This window comes from Adelges cooleyi, unplaced genomic scaffold (assembly GCF_023614345.1).
Source record: "Adelges cooleyi isolate 19-005CV unplaced genomic scaffold, UGA_ACOO_1.1 ACOO_flye_CR_arks_rails_tigmint_CR_PRNA_23, whole genome shotgun sequence".
Classification (NCBI taxonomy): domain Eukaryota; kingdom Metazoa; phylum Arthropoda; class Insecta; order Hemiptera; family Adelgidae; genus Adelges; species Adelges cooleyi.
In genome coordinates this window covers 11771278-11794986 of record NW_026095893.1, presented here as the reverse complement: position 1 = coordinate 11794986, position 23709 = coordinate 11771278, and the positions used below count along the sequence as shown (strand labels likewise).

Here is a 23709-nt window from a genome sequence, read left to right as displayed (position 1 = left end):
TTATTTGCTCTAGCTCTCAATATTGTCTTTTAACTTTCGCACTCAACCCGCTCAATTTTCATATATCTCTTTTAATAGTAAAAGATTGCTCTTATTTTCATTACATTAGTTTCTTGGAGATAATAATACAATTCCGTTGGGTTTTCATTTCTCAAAATGAAATAGATAATTGTCTCTTTTGCCAAAAAGTCTACAGATTTTTCTCAATGCCTACAGGCGTATGTGCATTACCTACCAGATAAATGGTTCCCACTTATTTTCTTTTTCGCTGGACGGCAATGGCTTATTTTTATCCATTCCACGTTCTTTTTGATTTGGCGCTCTTATTCGAAAAGAAATTTCATATTTTCTCGCCTTGGTTCTGGTGTATGTTCTTCTTTCTGCTCGTGTATTGAGTACCCGAGTACAGTTCCTTTATATAATTTACAAAATAAATCAGCCATTGAGAACTTTCTAGAAACAGATAAGAAAAATACATTATATGTTTAGTTACCGTAAACCTTACCCCAAGTGACAATAAAGAGGATGCCTAAACCCCTAAAAGTCTAAATGAGACCATACGTTTTTATTCAAAAATTACGAGTTCATTAAAAAGTAGAAACCCTAGTATTATCAAGAGAACTCAATAACGTTTGATCGTTTCTTCTTAAGATGGAAGTTATCGATGGTTAACCCAACTATTTTCCAAAGCCAACTATGAAACTGAATACTACAGCTTAAATATGGGCTTTTTGTTTAAAAATACCTTTTAGTTACAAAGTATAATGTCAAATAGAAACGAGCCCCTAAATTTGGAATTTTCACAACTATTCTAATCTTAAAAAACGATTTGGGGTTTTATTTTATATTGAATATATTTGGTGAAAACGTTTCCTACAAGTTCTAACTTAACTAAAAAAACAGGAAAATCTGACATTTTTGACATTTTTATGTCTTTGCTTTGGCACATAAACGAAAAAATCGACACCGCTTATCATAACGAAAAAACCGACACCGGTTATTATAACGAAAAAATTAGCTGATTTATCTGATAAGATAAGAGATAATAGATTAGAGTTATGGTTTTTACTTTGGAACACAACCGGAAAAATATATGTTGTATTCACAACGTTCAAAATAGAAATGAATAATAAATTCAATAATTTAAGGGGCCAAATTCTCTATGAATTTTGTTGGCCAGATATTATGAAAAACTAAAATATTAGGCAGAAACTTGCCACCTAAGATACATAAAAATGTATCCCGTGGTATTGTGGACTCGTACGCAAGCTGTTTGAATCGCTTTTTACATGCAAATTTATAATAATGTAGACAAATTTAAATGCCTAGCTAGTTCATGTACTTCGTTTTCCTAAAGTATACCACCATCCGGGCTGTATAGCAGCTTAAAAGATTCACAAATGTCTCAGGTTGCCTGCTAAATGATAAATAGGTGGATATTGTAAAAATATTTATTTTTATTTTAACGATTTATTTTTACAGAATTTCTCATAAACATTATTCATTTTTAAGTTTTATAAATAATACGATCTATCTTTCTTTTAAAAATTTGTATTTGAAGGACATATTATCTCTACTGCCAACAACCACCCTAGCTTATTTCACGTCATTCTCTTGTCCCTTTTTTCTGACAATAGACTTTTCAATATCCGTTGAATCTTGGGTGTTATAATTCCTATACTCCATTTAATATTTTTAATTAATAGTATGTTATTTCATTCAAGGGTTTTCTTGGTCTTTATTATTTTACCTAGTGCACATTTACAGTTTACGCAAAACTAACAAATCGGTTATTTGTTGTTTATGAGTAACGTGTAGATTTCTCAATAGATATGAATTTTGTTTTGGAACTTAATAACATTTTGAGGAGGCAGTACCGTCATTAAACTGCGATATTATACCTACACGCTTCGAACCGAAAATAGTCATTTCGTATAATAATATAGTAAACACGTCTATAGGAGCGGATACTACTTTTTTGTTAAAGTATGACCGAATGAAAGTAAGAGCGGGAGTGGGTACAGGTAAATTATGAGTTCTAGTTAGGAAACGAATGGGTTTGTGCATTGATAAAAAAAATTAGAATAATCTTATATTATACGTAATATTATAATGTATTGTCAAGGTCCAAAAGTCTTTATAATTTTCGGATCAGTAGTAATAATTACCCTATTTAGAAACTCCTACGGTATGGTATCCTACCAATATGTAAAAAATAATGTCAACATTTCTCTATTAGTTTAAACTATGAATCTGAAGATCAAAAAAAAAGCCTAAAGCAATAAAAATACATTGTCCCAAACGTCCCACAAAAAAATATTCTTAAACTTTACAATAAAAATTCCTGAACACAATACTTAATTATATTTTTAAAAGACTAGTAAATGGTTTCTTAATATCAAGTAATGCTATAAATTATATTATTTAGAAAATTAAATTACTGTACTGAAATAAAAATCTGAGATATCATAATAGAAAGATCATAAACTTAAGACTTCGTTTAGTCTTAAAAATATTGCTAATGAATAATAAAAAAAGCCTTTTAGCTTTAAAACAAAGCGGAGAAGGCATTGATTTTTTTCACTTAACAATGTGTACGTTTGCACGTACGTTAATTTTTGAACCGTTAAGCCAATTTTGTTTGGCATGGCTAACGATCAATAATAGTTGTAAGTATATACCTATAATAATTAATAATTGTACTTTAATGACTAGGTACACTTAAATTACACATTAAATATATTTAGGACATAATATCTACCTATATAACAACAATCATAATGGATTCCTAATTATATTATACACATAATTTATTTTGTTATTTATAGTTAAAGTCTTTTGTTTTTTTATTTTGTAAGTTTAAAAAAAAAACGATTGGCTTTTGAAATACACACAATGTTGCATCTTAATTATGTATATATTATAAAAATATGAACATGTAATGGTAAAAGTTACTTAGTTACTAAATAATTATTGCGCAAGTTAACTGATATATTCATTACAAGTGCAGATAGTTAAATAACACGGGTTAGTATTTTTTACTTAGGGCACGTGAATATTAATAAATGGAACAAAATTGCTATGCTAGTACTTAAACATGACTACACAATCAGGAGGCCTTCAAGATTTTCTGTAAACAATAACTAGAATGTCAATCGTGAGTGTGGCATAATTCGTTTTATTAATATATGAATAAAATATAGTTAAGTGCTTAAAGTGTAAATTATTGCTATATCTAAGAAAAATAAGAGAAGCTATGTCAAAATACAGTATAACCACGTGTATTCCAACACATATTACATATTACTATACCGTATAAATATACTATTGAGAATCTTTAATTTCAAATATAAAATAACATTCAAGTTTTCAATAAATAAAAAATATTTGAATCATAGCCAAATTAAATTTTGCTTATTTAAAACAACGATGTAAGCAGATCCGGCAATGACCTTAAGGGCGTGGTACTATTTTTTAATGTTTGCTTAAATTTAACATATATATCTACACTATACAGCGGTTGTTATAAAATATAAATTAACTATGTAATAATTTGTCACTTTTTGGCGTTATTATGAAATCGAAAGGGAAAAAATGACGAGATTAAAAAATTATTTAACTATTTAAAAGCATCCATCAAAACGCCTTACGCATCATCAAGTGGTTGGACAATAGAGTAAAATACTTATAAACCGAACATCGCTAGCTTAGAATATACATAGATAGAAGAAGTGTGTATTCAACAAATTACAAACTAGTATAATGCATTTTGACCTCGGGATTCGGATTCAGTGACTCTAAATATGTAAGAATTGGCTAGCCAGGTAATTATAGATTAGATTACAATATAGTATATTCCAATAAAAAACACTTTATTAATTCAGTGTTAATAGTCGCTAAGTTGAAGAAAACCATACATGTTTTAAGGTAAACCATAAAAGGTGTGATATAATATGGGAACTACATAAGTATATACTATAATATCTAATCTAAATAATTTACACCGTTGAAACTTGTCAATAAATAAAATATGTGTAAATACTGAGAATTATGAGTACACGTTAATACAGACATGTAAGAATCGACATTTAGTTACTAAGTCAGAAGTAAGAAAATAATTTTTAATTTTTTTATTAACGTTTATTAGAATATTTACAATCTATACTATATTATGTACAATAAGTAAATTTGTTGGAAGAAACAATAACAATGACAAGGCGGCGAGGTGGAGGCTCATATTAGAGCCAAGAAAATAATTATAGCAAGAAAGCAGAAAAACTCCCGGCCAAGTTATCTACTCCCATAACTAATAGCTTAAATTTCAGCAAATCGACAGACAGCTTTAGTAGTGGTGGTGACTCCGCGCACTTTCTCGCCATTCCCGCTCTTCAACAAAGCTGCCTTTAACGTTGTATTTTTCCAACTAAAAGAAAGATCTCGAAGCCTCGAAAATGCTGTACATTTTTGCTTGTAATTAAGAAAGTATTCAACCAGTCTAATTCTCCTATATGGACTTTACACGTTTGTTACACGTGGGATTGCCGTGTTCCGTATATTTTTATAACACACTGTCGTGAGCGCTACGCTTTTGTTCAGTTATTAGGTATTCCTTATTGGTTCATGGATCTTTCGTTAACGGTATAAGTATACTTTTTGGCCGTAACTATAATATAATCGACCAACAGTCGCTATTATTCCGCACTGGGTTTGAAAAGTTATAAACTCAAAAATATCATTACCTTACATCAACGTTAACCATCGGGCACGGTCAAAGTTCGTGTGACGCAATTAGTCTCCTTAACCGTTCGGGTCCAGTCATGCACTTACTAACGGCTGTTGTCGGCATTATATCGGATCGTATATCACAAACAAACAAACATAATAATATAATAACACAACAAATTTATCGTTTATTCGCACGAGCAAACATTTACAACTAATAAAATCAAACAAATAGTAATATATAAGAGTTATACGAGCCTTTCCGGGTTATCTACTCGAGAGCGTGTCGATAATTAATCAGCTGTACCCGATTAAGTACAATATATCATACATAATAACTCGTAAGAACCAACACCGTACAAACGTAGCACTAGGAAGGCCTCCAGCACCTAACCCCGTACAGATAAAGGATAGTCATGTCCTATTTCATATTATGTTATGATCTCGATCGACGACCGCTTATGGATCGCTACCCGACAGTTTTTAGGTGTTGTGCTATATACAATACATTTTGAATTCGGTCGTCCACGGTATTATACGAGTTCAAAATGCGCCAGATTCGCATTATTATCTTCGATTACTACACGACAACATGAAATTACGGTGTTATTATAACATTATATCGAGTTGGGGATTACGGCGAAATATTATATGAAATTATAAAATGCTTTCGCTTTCTTTCGTTTCATAGATTTTTTTTTCGCAATGTGGTACCGCCCATTCGTTCACATTATGTATAGGAGGTACCTCTACGGCGCTGGTCTGATATTAACAACGCACGGACGATTCCATTGTCGTGGCCGGTGGATGTTTAGGCACGAAATTCGTGATATTCCTAAAAACGAAAAATGAATTTGATTTTCGACCGTTGAACGACAGTTGATATCAATAGTAAGCGCTTACTCATGCCTCCGGGGGGTTAGGTTAATCTACTGTAGACACGGCAGCCGGTACGACGAACGGACTCTCAGAAATTCGTAACAAGTAAAAACGGTTTGTTTCGCGTAAGTACGAATCTGTGGTGAATCAATTATCTTGTATCTAGGCCATTACACTAAATACAGTAACACGAAATTGATTTTTTTACTCCCAACGTGTGAGAAGGGATGAAGAAATCTTACCAATTAAACAGTAAAAAGTAATAATTGTTATTATATATCATGTTTTTTTAAGTACCTACTAAAACAATGATTTTTGTCAACATAGATCATATTATACGTAAGTACTGATAAAAAGTATATAATATAAGCTAAAAGAGACTTGTCATACAGCGGCGGAAGTTTTAAAATAAAAATAGTTATTAATATTCAATAAAAAAATTAGTCAGTTGAGGGTTTTACCTTGACTTCATGACATACAGAGATTGGCGCCACTATAATATCATGATATAAACTGTACATTGTTTTTAACAAAGACTATAGGAAACCATCAGCTCACCCAAGGATAGTACACAGTTTACAAGTTGAATTTTCCGACTCTATAAGCATAGTGACCACTTTAGTTAATGAGTGAAATTTCGAAAGAAATTATAGCGTCAAAATAGGTGATGCGTTTCCCAATGAGGAAAGTATACCGTCAGAAGTCATACAAGCTTCGATTCTAGAGCCTCTGCTCGTAAACATATACATTGACGAGGTGAAAAAATCAGTATTCAAATATACTACTCTATACAAAATGAGAAAAATACTAACCATGTTTTACAAGAACCATAAGCCCATCATTGCTACATTTAAAGCAAGAGATAATGTTTTAGAATACAGACTTAGGGTGTCATATTAGTCCTAGAATCTATACTTTCGCATATCAATTGCATAGTTGCACGGACAAATTGCTTCAGCAATTGCACCGGCAACTGCCTTCTGAAGTATGCTTCGGTGGTGTGAAATCAAATTTCGGATTCGAATCGGAAGTGCTAGACAACGACCAGAGTTCTATTTGGGGAAAACACAACTCCACGGACCACGACCATCAGCTATTTTAGGCGTCATTACAAAACGATTGATGAATTTAATTACAACTTATAAGACAAATGTGTAACCAATGAAAAATAATTGCTTATTAATAATTTATTGCAAATGTAACTTTTTTTTCTATCAAAAAAAAATAAATAGACTTATTTAAACGAACGGCATGAAGTAAGACGCACCACAATGTTTGCTAAGAGAAAAAACTATATACATACCAAGTATACTTATAAAGTCCAATGCTGGATTGCAGAATAACTTAAGCAGTTCCATCAACCTTAAATGCATTGTACGCTGTGATTGGTGTAACCACGGTTTACGCAAAAACCAAATAGCTATACATTTTATTACTATTTCTTACATCAATGTTTAAAATAATTAAGCTGTCCAAATAAATTGTCAACGACCATACCAAACAAATGTACCATGTTGAATATACAAAAAAAAAAAGAATACACAAGTTCTAGACTTATCACTAAAATTAAGCCACGTGCATCGGGATTAAAAAAAACGTATTCTATATATTAATATATACGAAAATGTGTGTAGGTATATATGGTATTGATGAATGCAGATTTTTTTTTATCATGGCGCTTAGTTTTAAAGTATTGTATTACATACATTTTATAATATACAATTAAAAGTAAAAATATACAATACAACAAAAACCATTCAACGTTTATTACATTATAAATACCGCTACAATTATGACCCCTTCAAATTTGTCCAATTTATTCCAGACTTTCTCTAATATTAAGCGGCCTTTAGCAATACCAATCACAATTTTCTTGATTCGTGTATTCAGACTTCTTGTGGTTAGTATGACTATGAGGGTACATAATATGTACGTTAACTCTTCCAAGATAATTTGATGATTTCATGTCCAACTTCACATACCCACTAATATTGGATATATTCACATTTTAAACATTTAAACGTTTGTAATTAGCCTATATAGTATGCACTGTCGATTACATCGCCTAGTTATTTCTAAACGGCCAATCCATATACTGCAACAAGTATATTTGTATATGTATATTTTTTTCCCATAGATTACTATAATATGTTTGTTATATATATTTTACAATACTTATATAACACAGGCCAAAGCTAAATTTAAATTGTTATTTCACATGTCCTTCTATTAACTGAACGATCTATATTTATATATAATTAAGACATTTTAAAATCGTCCGAAGTTCACCTTATGATCGCGTGTGTGATAAATACATCATAAGATTTATCTGATAGTATTTAACTTAGAAAATATTACATCACGAATAAAAATGAATTCCATTTTTACCATGACATTTACCGGTGTATAGTGGGTGAGCCAACTTTGTTAGAATATTAAAACGCCACTGGATCTTTTATGTAACTATAAATATTAAATATTGACAATTAGTAAATTAACTTACATGATAAATGTACGGTATTTTTTTATAAACAAATAATAATCAATTTAATTATGATTTTTTCAAATAAAAACACTGCTGGTTCCAATAAAACTTGGAGTGTGCGTGTGCTTTGCGCTCCGACCTCCGTCAATAATAATGACGTTATTTTTTACACGGAATAACTGGTAAAATATAAAGTAAAAACTGCTTTCAAAATCGCCACTTGCAACATTTGTAATGTCGGGCTTCTGCATTAAATAATGACGTTCGCATCACTCTTTATGACCTGGCCCGCAGCCGATTGACCCGTCATTCATCATTAATAATACTATACCATTCGATTTTCAGCCGTGCACAGTGTACACCGATCGATACCTACTGTTATTGGTATTCGCCCACACGTTTGTAGGTCAGGATTTTCCTAAAAAAGTTTTGAAAACTGTGCAATACGCCGCTATGGTGGAAAAAAAAATGCATTCTGATAACAATAACAATAATAATAATGATGATATACTATAATACTATTGTGACTATTTTAATACGAGTTTAACCCACCAACTGCCCAGCCCAACTCGGAGTCAGGCTATCGAAGTTGTATTAAACTAAACAACTCTAAAGAAAGAACTTGGCTGAACGATGAACTGGATTCGAACTTTGGGGAAATCGTTTTACAAGCGATTCAAAAATTGTAAATGTATATGCCAGTTTTACGTTTCATTGCTGTGAGTGTTGAGTTCTATCGCCAATATTTTATTTGTTCATATTGAATTACAATTAAAACAGACAACCAGCTATAATCACAAATAAAATGTATCAAGCCATTAACTTTTTCAGACCAATGGGACGTCCAAGGTCTCAGAGTCTACCTTTTTTTTTAATATTACTTATTTTTAAATAGTTAAATTTTAGGCTATAAGGTTAAGTACATAATAAAAATAGTTATACATTTTATCATAATAATATGTGTGATTTAGGATGGACATAATACCACTGCACTGCCCATGGGTTATACTAATTACATTATTACCATTTATTTGATGTTTATAGTAGGTGACCACGCCACACTTAGTTTGTGATTCTGTTAATTTATAGCCAAATGGCATCGTTTAGCAAAAACGCCAAATAAAAATAATTTTATTACACATTTTTTTAAAACAGCTATTACTAAATAGGTTACAAGGTAATAATTTATCAATAAGTATAAATACTTACCGGAAATAAAAAATTACTTAAATATAAAATTAAAGTATAGCACTTCGCATTGATAAACTATTTTAATCTGATTTTATAATCATTTCGTTAAAAATATACACTTATGACATTACAACTTGTAAGTATAAATAAAACATGGGTACCTACCTAATCCATGGTCTATCCTGTTTTGCAATTTAGTCATTGACAACTCGCATATAAAGCTAAAAACGATTATCTTCGTAAACTGAATGTTCCGTAAAAAGCAATAAAACCTGATTTTTTTTAAATTGTTGATTTTTTTCACAATGCCATGCACAATCCTCTCTTCATGATCGTACGCTAAAATATAAGTGTCCGGTGAAGTATGTGGAGGTCAGTATTCAATTTTAAAACGATAACTCCAAAACTGAATTCAACCGACCGTATTTAAAATATTACATACGTGATTTAAAGATAACATTAATAAATAGATTTATTACAAATCACTAATGTGTGCATAACAAACCGTATGCTCGTCAGATTTATAGATAATATATTTACAATATTTTTCATCAAGGACTGAAGTTTAAATGCGTTATTTTTAACTGTTCTAACGTGAAATGTTTTCAAATATTTTGTTCCTAACATGGAACAAAACAATAATTGGTTTTAATAACAAAAAATACTACAAAGTATCAGACAAATGTTAAGGCCTATTTGAGTTATCTGCATGAAATGTATAAATTAAGTTAGATTATATAAATGTCATTTTAAATGTTATATATTGTATGTTTGATAGAAAAAAAAATTAGATTACTGTAATTAATTAACTAGAGTAAATTAAAATACTATAATGTTTGATATTGTTATGAAAGATTGAATATAAACGTGATTTTCTATTATTATAAATAAATAGTTTAAAATATTGCAAAATATTAAAATATCCGTACTTTGGATCTTAATGATAAACATTTTTGTTACCTTTGGCAAATGAGCAAATTTTAAGTTGTTACTTACCCTTAAACTCTGTTTTTAATTTGTTGCAAAACCCTTCGTGACAACTGACATTAAATGTTTACACAGCATAATGGTGTTTTATTATAGATGGTTTGTGGTCTAATTTTTGACAAAAATGTACACAGTACGTTGATCCTTTTAAAGCAAAATACAGAGCTGTCTCTTAAATAACTCCTATTATATTAGAAGAAACATTTTATGGCAGGAGGGGGTGTAAACATCAAAACCCTTTAGTTGCAAAAAGTCTAATTTCACCTAAGTAAATTGGTGCACTTTTATACTGTATTATTGACACATAAAATAGATGCAAAATATATTTGACCATAGCAAACGAACTTATGTCAATACTTTGACAATAGCTAGTCTAAATCAAATGTGTAGTTAAATCTTGATTTTTAATTAAAATGTAAAAGTATTGCGTATGTTTGAATGTTGAAATGCTGATGGTGGAAATCGTATTTCTTCAAGTTTTCTTATTATAATGGTTAAATACTTAAATCCGAATAGAAATATTTATGTATATCGTTGTATGGGATACATTAAGACAGTTTTATACAATAATAAAGTTACACATAAAGGATAGGCCTAAGGGTAATTCAATAACAATATAATTTGTACCGAACACGCTATTTAACAACAGCACTTAGTGTGCGGTGTTTTATCAATTGATATTAATTGTAGTGTAGAAAATTACGTTGCTCTAGTCTCTAATGATAGCGGTGTGGCATTTCCTCAGAAATCCGTTTATACCACCATCTGCTATAATGACTAATGAGTAATGAGTAATACGTCGGCTTATCATTTGTATACCCAAGTAGGAAAATACTTTCTAAGTTCTTCATCAGCAATCAATTCACGCGTATTATCTCCAACAGATGTAGGTAATATGTTTGCTATTACCAAATAATACTATTGGTACCCGTCAAGTGGCATTATGACTTTCCTCATATGAAAATCAAGGACTTTTAAAATGGAATTAAAAAAATAATAATAATAAATCACTAAAAAGTTAAAGTTAGTAACAGCACAGCTAGTTTGAAAGAAAGGTGCTATTTATAGGAAAAAAATATTGGAAAATGAAAATACATTTTGCTTTGTTCCGAAAAATAAGAAAATATATTTTGTAAATATAACCATCAGAAAAAGTGTTAAACTTAAGTATTGTATTAGTTTATTGCAATATAACTTGTATATTAAATTAGATTCAGCTAAAAACTCGCTTATACCGTATATCTATATACAACGTCTAATGTAATACATTTGAAATGTTTGTACCCTAAGTAGAAGCAATAAAATATGCCTACTTGAAAATAACACTTTAATATAAAATCTCTACCTTTCAGCTTCTCATCGAAGCCAAAAACCCTAATCAAACATCGATTAGTTCTTGATGTATAATTTTTATAAGAGGAAGGCCTAAAAAAGGTTGTTAGATGCGATTGAGAATAATATGAAGACTGCTGGTAGCATGTTAAGATGATGTGGGAGATCATGTTGAGTGGAGGTTTAGATCAAGGGTGGCTGACTCCAAATAGTGAAGATGTAGGCGAATGAGAAGAAGAAGAAGAGGAGCTAGATAAAATAAAGTCAAAGATTTAAAATAAGTTAAAAATAAATATTAACTACTAAATAAGAATTTGATTTATAACAAGATTTTTAATTTGCTATACCTCCTTAAAAATGTGCCGGTTTTCTTCTAAAAAAAAACCTTAAAAGTATATTTAATTTAATGATTTCAAGGTTTTAAAATCATCGATGCCTGTTGCACAAGGGTAACATTTATAACGGTGTTATCATAATATTAGTCACACACCTGGCAAGAAAAGCAATATTCATTCATACGCATAAACGAAAAACACCATTAGAATATTGAAATGTACTCTACGGTAACTTAACTATATAGTGTGTAATCAAATAATTGTTCGTAATGGTGACTTTAACGGTCGCCTATTCTGACCACACAACCGTTTCTAGTTGCATTTGAACGGGCTGGTGAACTGCAATCAGCTTAGAAATTCTTTAAGATTGTGTAACTATATATTTCCTCGAATAAAATATAATACTTTAAATTGTATTCACTGAGTACAGTGCGTATACGAGGAACGCCGGGCGATGAATTTGTATAAATAACACATTTATACAAAATTCCATTATGTATAATGGTTTCCATTATGTGAACATAAATTTAAGATAAATGTATTTCACCGAAATATGAATACTAATCATCCACGACAATCCGTTTCTTAATAATTATTGTGGTCTTGTATTCATACATAATAAGCAAACATATTACAGTATATGAAACATGATAATAAAAATCGTGCGGTCAGTCCCCGTATACCTGGAAGACTAAGCGAATTAGTCATGTTGGCATATATTTATATTTTTACATTCTAGGTGAAATGTAAATTATAATTATTATAATGGTAATACATTCGTCTTGTTACAATATACTTGGAGCGTTAATAACAGAGCAAAAAACCAACCGTTTACATTCCAAAAGTCAATAGGTCTACAGGTCATTGGTATTTATCAAAACTTATATATTTTTTTAATATATACACACGTAACATGTGATTCATTAAGGACTAGACGCTCATTTTTTCTTCCAATAGCAATTTTGTAGATTTTTTTTTCAAAAATATTTCCAGAAAAAATTAAGAGGTAAAAATTAGATTATTGTAAAACAACGTCAACTAAAGTATCAAAAAGAAAAACTACGAAATTGCAAGTATTTTAAGAGAAAATATTTGTAGCGCAAATAAAATTATACAAATATAGTTGTACTATGATTTTTCATCGTGTATTTTATACTACGAGTATATAGTAAAAATTGAAAAAACTCACAAACAATATTTATACAGTAATACAAAAACTACTCTTAAAAAAACTATTAAAGGAACTCAAATAAATTAGGTATGTAGTAAGTTTTTTGGAACACTAAAAGCCTATCATGTAATATATCAATAAAATAATTATAATATTAAATTGATTTCAACTGTCATTTTATAAAATGAATGTTTATGAATATAAATATGTTTATTGAACGTGTTGGGGACCTTGGACGCATTACATATTGCATATTCTTGATGATAAAAAAGCCCTAAAACATATTTAAATAGGAAGACCTAACAATTGTAGGGAGTCATGGTAAGTCGTTCCAGTGGCGTGTCTAAGGAAATCAGCGACAGGTCCTAAATAAAATGTCGGCACCTTCTTAGTAAACAATTTTACTCAACATTCAACATACATAATATTTTTTTGCAAGGACTATTTTATTATATTATATTGTGACATATTATGTATAAAGGTTAATTATTACGATACATTTTGCACCTTAAAATGAATAGATCCCGAACAGGCGAATCCTTCAGGATACCTCTTTCCTACGAAGGGGAAGCGATGGCCCTATGAGGTATGCTTAAGCTGTTTTCAACTCTGACATTTTATCCCTTAATATTCGATTATTTTTTCATTGAAACGTCTTTGGACCAACACATTCTATTGTGGAATGTAACTAAAGAACTCAAGACAATTTTACTTATCGATTGTAAGCTAACTATAGAGTATAAATAATTATTTTAAACAAAAAAATCACGTTCATGAATGTAATACTGGCAACAATTTTTAAATTTCACATACAATTTAGTTTTAAGCTCTACTCTCGTTTACCGAAGAGTCAAAATAATGTGTTTTAAGATGTACCTTTTTGTTATTTTTTGTAAAGTACATTTACTTATGTGTAGGCTAACCTATTTCTATGAATTTAAAAAAAAAATTGCATTTAAGCATTCCTTTTCGATGTCGCGTATTAGCTATTGCAATTATGTTTAAACATACATTATAAATAATGTGCTAATTATTACTAAACATATAAGTAATAAAATGTGTAAAAAGAAGTACCTAGCTGTGTATTTTTTTTTTTATAACGATATTCACATTCGTATTTATTTACAGTCATTAACTACCTACAGACTACCTATAGTAACTATTATACGAATAGCATCTGTAATTTACACCTAGATGATCGAATATTTTGCAATTGAAATTAATTATTTTTATACTTACATGTCACCGAAACTTGAGTAATACGTAAATTGAAAGATTAATAATAACCAATTTATTAGAAGTCATTTAAGTTTCTATAAAACGAGTCTGAGAAGGTATATATATATATATATATATGTTAAAAAATGAATCTCATTCTATAAAAAAATCATATATTAAGCTGGTTATTGTGTAGATTATTAGTTATAAATTGAAAAACTATTGATTATATCAGATATCAAGGTCAAAAATCAGGGTAAAACTTTAAGTTTCTTCAAAAGAGGGAAGATTTCTTTTTCATATCACAGTTCAAAAACTTAAGGTTTAGAATAATTAAAAATGAAGTATAATATATAATAATTTTACATACTTTAAATTAACGTCCGAAAAGGCTGGGTAAATTATGACGTAAAGCTTAGAAAAGAAATAGTCATTGTAGCGTTCTTCAAATACCTATCATTTAAAAATATGATACTCCACGTCCTGACTTGAAAATGCACACTTTCTATTTACACGAGAAGAAATTTCAAAACATTTTAAACTTAATGTCTGGATTGTCGGTTTTACCGACAAACATGTTACCTAAATGTCTAACTTAAAAAAACATTCTACCGGTACGGTTTGGAGTTCAACTAGTTATTACAGGTAGTTAAACAGAAGTAACAATGATTCATTCGGAAATAAAATACATATTGAATAATAAATACTATGTAACCAGAAACACTTTAAAATATATCCAAGAGTCATTAAATGTTATTGTAATATGACAAGACATAATCGTTTCTTGTCATTAACCAGGTGTAATCAAATACATGCTTAATACAAATACTTCATTTTATATTATTAGATGGCACAGTGCACAGGTGTGATAAGTGCCTTTTTTGAGAAATTATACATATTGAACAAATATCCGTCATTTTGCCGCTGGAGGACTTATCACAGGGTTAAGACAATATTCGCCAGATGTAGAGCGTTATGTGAACTTTCAAACTATTTTGTTTCTATTAACGTGCAGTCCAAACATATTTTTTTAATTCACTATTATAACTCGTGTATGCGTGCTGTGTCTACGATGTAACATATTATTATGTCATTTTTTATCCGCGACACGAGCAACAGAATTAGGTTTTTTTTTCGTTCAGTTAGGTATTTTTATTTCTTTTTAAACACAACTATCACATTGACATATTATGATTTAATAAGCTGCACCCTTGGCGACACTGTGGCTATATCGAAACTCTAGTTTAATGCAAATGTCGGCGGAGACGCGTCACCGTAATAGTAATAATAATAATAATAATAATATACAACACGTTTCACACAAACGCACATAACATTATTATTGGACTGCAGACAACACTCTCCTTGTCCTAAAAAATCGTGCCCGTCTATAACTTTTCATTTGGCCAAGGCGTTCGAACAACGCCGACGCCGTCAAACAACAACGGCCCGGACGTTAACTATCTATCGGTGCATCATCGACTGTGGCGGCAACTTACGGCAGAGGAGGATGACCGGTCATCTTCATCCGTCATAATACGGTTGTGTAACTTGGCCGCGCGGCCCACGCTCGGGTTATGATTTTAAAGGTCATCGGGTCCTCCTGTTACTTTTCTGCTTTATCGTCTTGATAATGACGATCATCATCATCATCGTCATCATCCTCCTCGTCCGACCGCAATATACTTTTGGTCTTTGCTCTCTGGACAAGTCGCCGTTATAGATTATCTCACACACACACCCCAACCCAAAGTGGAGGAGGGGAACACGATCGCGACACGGATTCGAAGGGGATACCGCCGTAGGTATGTGTATACTACTTTTTTTTGTTTTCGCCTCCCCTTTTTCCCCCCCGGGTCAGTCAGAAATCGCATTCCGGATCGAGTGCGATACACAATCGGCGAACGTCTAATCCCGGGGTGGGGGGGCCGAGTATTTAACAGTATATGCAACGGCTTACCGACAAATTATATGTATTTCGAGTTCGTACGTCAATAGTTCACTTTACATCCGACAACACGAGCCACAGCACGCCACAAACCAACAACATCTACAATATGTTCTGTTCTGTAAGTTCGCTGAATTTTTTTTATCCAATTTTACGTTTGGTTTTAGTTTCGGTTAGGTTATGATAGTAAAGACGTTTGAGTTTGTCGGTCATTATAATTTATATAATGTCCTAAAGTTCTTCAAAGTTCGCTATTTGCTTGTTGCTCGTCGTCGAATGTTAACGATATTATGCGTTTGTGTTCGCTGCAACTTAACCTTTGGACAATGGCTCTTGCTTCTTTTATAATACTGAGTGCAAAATTAAGTTTTCCAGCCTACAAGACTACACAATTAGTTTCGATAAAAAGTTACCGCTGTCTTATACTTCTAAAAATCGGATTCGACTAGAATAAACATTACATAAAATATAATACTCTTCACATCGGTATAACAGTATTACCGGTTTTATTTTCTACCCAAATCGTTTGTGTGCTTTAAAACTTACGCTGTTTGGTTTTTCTTAACTACAAGATGCGATATTTATTAACTTAATTAACTAATCCACTTGTCTTTACCGTTTTATTGCAGACCGCCTTATTAGTTTTGGCTTCGGCCTGCGTTGTGTTCGGTGCGCCCCAGTACTACGCGCCCACCGGTCCGACCACCACCCCGATCCCGATCCTCAGCCAATCCCAAGAAGGACCCAACCCCGATGGATCGTACAGTTACCGGTGAGATGATGCATTTATTTTTTATCGAATTGTGTCAAATTGTACTTAAGTATAAAAAGCGAACATAATTAAACGAGATACCTAGTTACAAAAAAAAAAGTCTGTGAAGTTTTGAGACAAGACGGTGTGCGTAAATCATACTGCATGTTTACGTATGCGAAAATGATATTTTTTTGCTTCACCTTTATGTTTTACAAAACAATATTTACAATGGCTATCTCTGAATTTGCGAACGTCACAGTTTTGTCTTGTAAGAATAGCAAAACACGCTGTAATAGAAAACGGTGGACTTCGCTCGAGTGAAATAAATATACGGTGTCAATTGGGAGAGAATAAAGAATGGTCGACCTCAGCTGAGTGAATTGTTAATTCGTAAAAAAAATATAAGACTGCTACCGGGAAGATGCCGCAGTACAGCGGATATCATTGTTTGGTGTTATTTTAATTGTTCGAGCCGTCTTATCTGAGATCAATAATGTAATATTGTTTGTTTTCGCAGTTTCGAGACCGCAAACGGTATCAGCGCCGGCGAGTCGGGATACTTGAAGAACCCGAACACCGAACAGGAAGGCCAAGTGGCTCAAGGATACTACTATTACACCGGACCCGACGGTGTCGTCTACCAAGTTGAGTACCTCGCCGATGCCGAAAACGGTTTCGTCGCCAAGGGCGCCCATTTGCCGACTCCGCCGCCGCTCCCAGAAGCGTTGGTCCGCGCCAACGAATTGGCTTACAAGAACGCCGCCGCCGACGCCGGACTTTACGACGACAAGGGATTCCCAATCAGCAGCGCCCCGGCCAGACGGTACTAACACAACAGGACTCGATCATAAAATTTTAAAAATCAAAAAAAAAAATTAAATAAATAATGATAATAAAATTAATAATAATATCGAGAAAGAAAAAAAAAATAGCAAACCAGACAATATGACAAAACCGCCCTCCCATAATCATTGCTTTCGTTTTCCCGTTATGTCGTACCTCGCCGTCCTCGCTCCTCATTCGCCAAACGCGCGGCATCGTCCAAGTATAATGGTTTTTTTTTCGTTAACCGAACGAAACACGGTTATACTCGGTCTTACATTATTATTATTGTTTTTATTATTATTATTATCATTACTATTGTAATATTACTACAACGCGTTCTCCCGACGGTCAAGCGTCGACCCCCGTCACTGTTATATAACGATTATAATATTATGTTATTTTGTTCGGACGCCAAACGGGCTGTCGCGCGCACCTTCGTCACATGACATATCGGCTCGGTCCCGCTTGTCCGTCTGGCCACAACCGCGCAAGTCGACTTGTATTACCATATTGTGTATTTTTATTATGTCGTTGTATACGTCTAGCTTGTAAGTTTTGTGAAAACAATAAAAGATAAAAAAATTTATAAAACCACGTGACTTGTAGTGTGTTCATTGCAGTGCTTAAACGCGCATAAATCTTTATGTAGTTATTATAACCGACCCATTGTCGTGAGCGGTGTTTATTAGTATATTATATTAAGACTAGATAAGCAAGATGTGTGTTGTCGATGTCATCATTGGCCTTATTGAATATGCTCATCTGTCAGAAAAAAAAACCTGAAAAACCGGGTTATCCTCGCTAATATATTACTGAACCGACTATTACATTATTTGAAATCGTCTGCCCAAACAAATGGAAGCGGCGTCGCATTAAAATAATTGTCAGAATGTCAACCTGAAAACAAACAGGTTTTTAGGTGTCTTACTGGAATTTATGGAAAACTTACTCGCCGATTATGCGTTTAAAGTGGCGTATGGGGACATTTCGCAAGGTTCGCTATCGACACAAATAATAATAAAAAAAATACATATTTATTTATTAACAGCATCACTAATGGAAGGCCACGCAACCGTGTCATCTGCCGAGTTAAAAAATAATTATGTGATTATTTTTAGGACGGGAATTTGTATTACAAAAAAAATTAGTACAAATGTACATTTTTTTTTGAATCCACAAATCCTGAATACTAAACGTGGGAACCTTCACGACTACATGTGCAATAATATTACATTATTCTAATTTATAGGGTCTTTATTACAAAATAAATGAATTTGTTGTATTTTTCAAAAACCAATTCGTGAATGAAGATAATTGACATATTATATTAGTGCTTCCAGTCGTTCAAGACTCAAATGTATGCCTTTTAAGTGGAACAAAAACAAAGCATACATGTTAGATAACATGGTTAGCTACAAGGCAGTTCCAGTTCTTATTCGTAATTTAAAAATAAAACTAAATTGTTTTTTAAATAATAAATCTTTTGAATTTTACAAAATAAAAATAAATTGTGTATTTGTTATTAAAAACATCTATTAAAATTTAGATGAATTTCGAATAATAATAATAATTTAAAATTTTGAATAATTTTGTATTGATAAGTTAACACTGCAACAACCATCATGGGTAATACTGTGTGTATTGTACGTGTCAACGATACTTAGTAATAGTAAGTATGGTTAATTATACTATAGTTAATTTTATTTTCCATAATTTCTGCCGTAGCAATACTAATTATAGAATTACCATTAAAAGCATACGCGCAAATACAGCTCCAATATAATATATCTGTAACAACTGTGAATAAGTGTGTAAATTGATTTCAGTGATTTTATAGGGAAGCGATTTTAAACTTGAAAGAAACCACTAGAGTACCTCTAAATATTTATCAATTAAGAGGATCATAAAAAAATCAAATGTTTTAAATGAAATCCTAATTATCCTGATTTATGGCAGCTGGTAAAAGTTTAAAATCGCTCCCCTGTAAAATCACTGAAATCGACTTACACACTTATTCACAGTTGTTACAGATATATTAGGTGTATAAATAGAAATTTTTCAAGATAAACGTAACTGATCATATTTAAATATACCATACAATAAACTTTTTTTTTGTGTTAGCTGTACAGATGACAATTATTATTTAGTATAAATGTAGTGTGTCCTTACAAACTTTATGACATAAATTATATTATAAAATAATAAACCCTAGTCTAGAGCAATAAAAACGTTCACGATGGACTATAATCAATATTTTATTGTTTTATTTTTATTATTTTTTATTTTCTGTAAATATTATTTTATCGAGCCGGATTATTTATTTTTTATTTAGAAAACCAAAATTTTGTTTTCTAAGCGATAACTTTAATAGTGTTTATTTTGAAATTTTAAGTTTAACCAAAGCACAATATATGTCCCTCTTTACGTCACTTTTAGTATGTTCTAATCATAGAGTAATAATATAAAGAGATGAACTAACATACTATACTAGATTGTATGCGATAGTGAAGTAAACAGGACTAAAGCCGGTATAGCCACACAAATGAAAAAAAAGTCCTCATTGTTAAGCGATTGGTACTCTATATGATTAATTAAGTTTTTACCCCTTATCTCAAAATGTTATTGTTTTTTCAAGATACTGTTATCATTGATATCTTATCACCACGATATATTGAACGGTTATTTGCATAGACGCAACTAGACCTACATTTTAATGGGTGCTAAAGTTATGTATACCTGACTAAACATAATTCTTAACTTCTAACTATTAGATATAAAAAATATATTTGAAAACAAAAATATTCTAGAATAGAAAAATTGTACAGATTATGTACATTATTAAAAATGTTTGCATACAGATCGTATGACCTTAGTTACGTCTATGGTAATTTGTTTTCTTCTAACTAGGCAAACTGAATTTAGTCCTACTCTTTGCGTCACATTAAATCTACTATAGCCACCACCTGGTTCTAATCGAGTGGCAATAATGTTGTTGAATAAGATCTCCTAAAAAGGTTTACTAGAATATATTATTTTGTACTACTAAAAATTCATTTGTGTGTTTAATTTGCCTACTTGATGTGCCCACATAACATAAAAAAACTATAACGTATTTATTCAGTTTGTAATTTGGGAATACCAAAGAAATAATTGAGTTATTGTAATTCAGTTGGAAAACTGTCTTAAAACTAAACGACAACAACCATAAATGTCTTAAATGGTTTCACGGTATTAATTGTTTTTGATTGAATTTAAATATTTTTTATTAAGGTAAATACTTAATTGTTAACTTAAATTAGTTGTAAGCATATCTATATAACGTGAATTCCACTTCAACTGATTTTATTCTATAACATAATATAGATTGAAGCTCTCTTAAATGTGGCTTGTATATTTTTTTCTAACTACATATTAAGGATAAAAGAAAAATCTGAACAAGTTACCAATGTGGTTTCAGGCCAGGGAGATCGACGACGGACCAGATATTTATTCTAAGAAAAATATACAAAAAAAACTGGGATTTCGATAGAGAAACACACGTACTTTTCATAGATTTTAAGGAGGCATATGATAGCATACACAGAAAGAGCCTAATCAATATCATGAGGGAGTTCCATTTCCCGGACAAGCTAATAAAACTTGTTGAGATAAGGATATTAGAAACATTTGTTAAAGTTAAAATAGGAAGTATTATTTAAATTTGGCTAAGACAGGGGGGCGCTGTGTCATTACTCTTATTCAATATAGTAATAGAGAAAGTAATAAGAGTGGTGAAAATTATACCGCAAGAAGGAGTTAAATTCTAAGGATCTTCCATAGGACTGCTGGCTTATGCAGATGATTTGGTGATCATGGACAAATCAAAAGCCGGATTAAGATATTTATGTCGACTGGAAAAACAGCACTGAAAGTTGGACTTCGTATAAATTAGGACAAAACGGAATACATGGTCATAGGAAGACGAGACACCATGAGATTATATCCAAATCTTAATGTCAACAACCGAAATTTCAAAAGAACAAAACAATTCAAATACCTACGATCAATACTGTCAGAAAGAAATGAAATCGAAAAAGAAATAGGGGCAAGAATTCGGTCCGAAAATAACTATCTCTATGGTCTTGCGAAATTACTGGGATCACGATCACTTTCGAAGGATTTGAAAATACAACTGTACCACACATTAATACGACCTGTAATTACTTCTTATGAAGCCGAGACATTGCCACTAAGAAAAAGTGATGGAAGAAAACTCTTAGTTCTGGAGAGAAGAATACTGCGAACGATTTTTGGACCTGTAAAGGACATGCTAAGTGGTGAGTGGAAGATAAGGAAAAACGATGAATTAGAAACGCTCTTCCATAAACCCAGTATACTGAAAATGGTAAAGAACAAAAGATTACAATGGGTTGGACATGCTTGGTGTAGCCAAAATCCACTCATACGCATAGTACTAGAAGAAAATCCTACTGGGACCGCTGGGAAGACCACGTCTGAGATGGGAAGACTTAGTAAGGAGTGATGTGGAAGCGTTAGGAGGAAGTTTAGACTGAATGAGACAGGCAACCGGATAGAGAAAACTAGAGGCAAGGCTGTATTTTGGGATTGTCCTAGTGACCGATTTACTTAAATAGAAGAAGAATATTATAAATATTATTTCAAATTTTTATTTATTGACATAAATATCTATAGTTATAAACAGGGTAGTTCCTTTTTCATTGCCTCACTCTTTCCCCACAGAGTATCCTCTTTAACTTCCTATCCTCTATGAGTATTAAAGACCCCAACTCCTTCAATATATATTTAGCTCTCGTTCCGTTCCTATCATTCAATCCATTCTCAAATTCATCATTGCTGCGGGGTTTATTATCTAATTAACAATGTACATATGTACTTTTCTTAGTTTATTTTAGTTTTATATTTTTTTCTTATATTAGTTTGTATCTAATTGTATTTAAACTAGGTAATTGTTGAGCTGAAATATTTCCCATAAACTCTAAAAAACAGAGTAAATGAATGTTGATAAACTTAAAATATGCAAAATAAGATTAAAAAAGAAAATATTTATTTATAAGTTATTTTTCTAAATAATATAAAACATTATTTTAAATTATTAATTATTGTAAGAATTTTGTGTATTAATTATACACAGGTCATTTCATCGAAAAAAGTACATTTGTGTTTATGGAAAATAATGGAGCATTATAATTATTTTTGAGGTGTCTCAAAAATTGTCCATTTAAGGTTTATTCAGGTCAACAAAAATGTGTCAATCAGAACCATTAATTTGTTACAATAAGAAATGTGAAAAAATCAAATGAATAGCTATTTCCTCAGCCTCCTTAGCTTGTCCAAATGTCGTTAGCTGATCCTCTCAAGGCCGTTCTTGACATGGTCGCTTGGAAAAAGAATCATTAGAGTAATATGGCAGCATTGTCTACTAAAGGATGATTTTTTGAGAAATACCACTCGATCAACAGTAAACTATGATCACATTTTAAGTGTGTCCTAATATTGTTGGCTCACTCCTCTGTCAAGTTTTAACTTTACCGTCAGGGTAGAGATGGTTTGGTAGATGTGTTTTTTTTACTAACATCACTCCCCTTTCAATCATAAGGCATAATATATAAGTAATTTTATCCTAATTGTACATTAAAATAAAGCGTTAGGTGGCAATAGATCCGTATTATTAAAATTCGATTCCACAACAGTTTCCAAGAAAATGCTGACGCTCTTAGGTCTTACAGTTCACTCCCCTGAAATTGAGCTTATGGGTTTATTGGTTAAAGTGAAAAACCAAACGTTTCTAATTTCTACGTTGACCTTTTTTGGATTTTAACCTTCAAAGTGATAATAAAGATG

The 23709-nt window shown here is 31.5% G+C and overlaps 1 protein-coding gene across 1 annotated transcript; it reads left to right on the top strand.

Annotated features, from left to right (window-relative positions):
• Positions 1-16253: 16253 nt before the first annotated feature.
• Positions 16254-18441, top strand: LOC126835631 (endocuticle structural glycoprotein ABD-4-like). Its single transcript, XM_050568336.1, has 3 exons — positions 16254-16389; positions 16898-17040; positions 17540-18441. The coding sequence occupies exons 1-3, from the start codon at positions 16267-16269 to the stop codon at positions 17850-17852; spliced, it is 579 nt and encodes a 192-aa protein (XP_050424293.1). The 5' UTR covers positions 16254-16266; the 3' UTR covers positions 17853-18441.
• The last annotated feature ends 5268 nt before the right edge of the window (positions 18442-23709 follow it).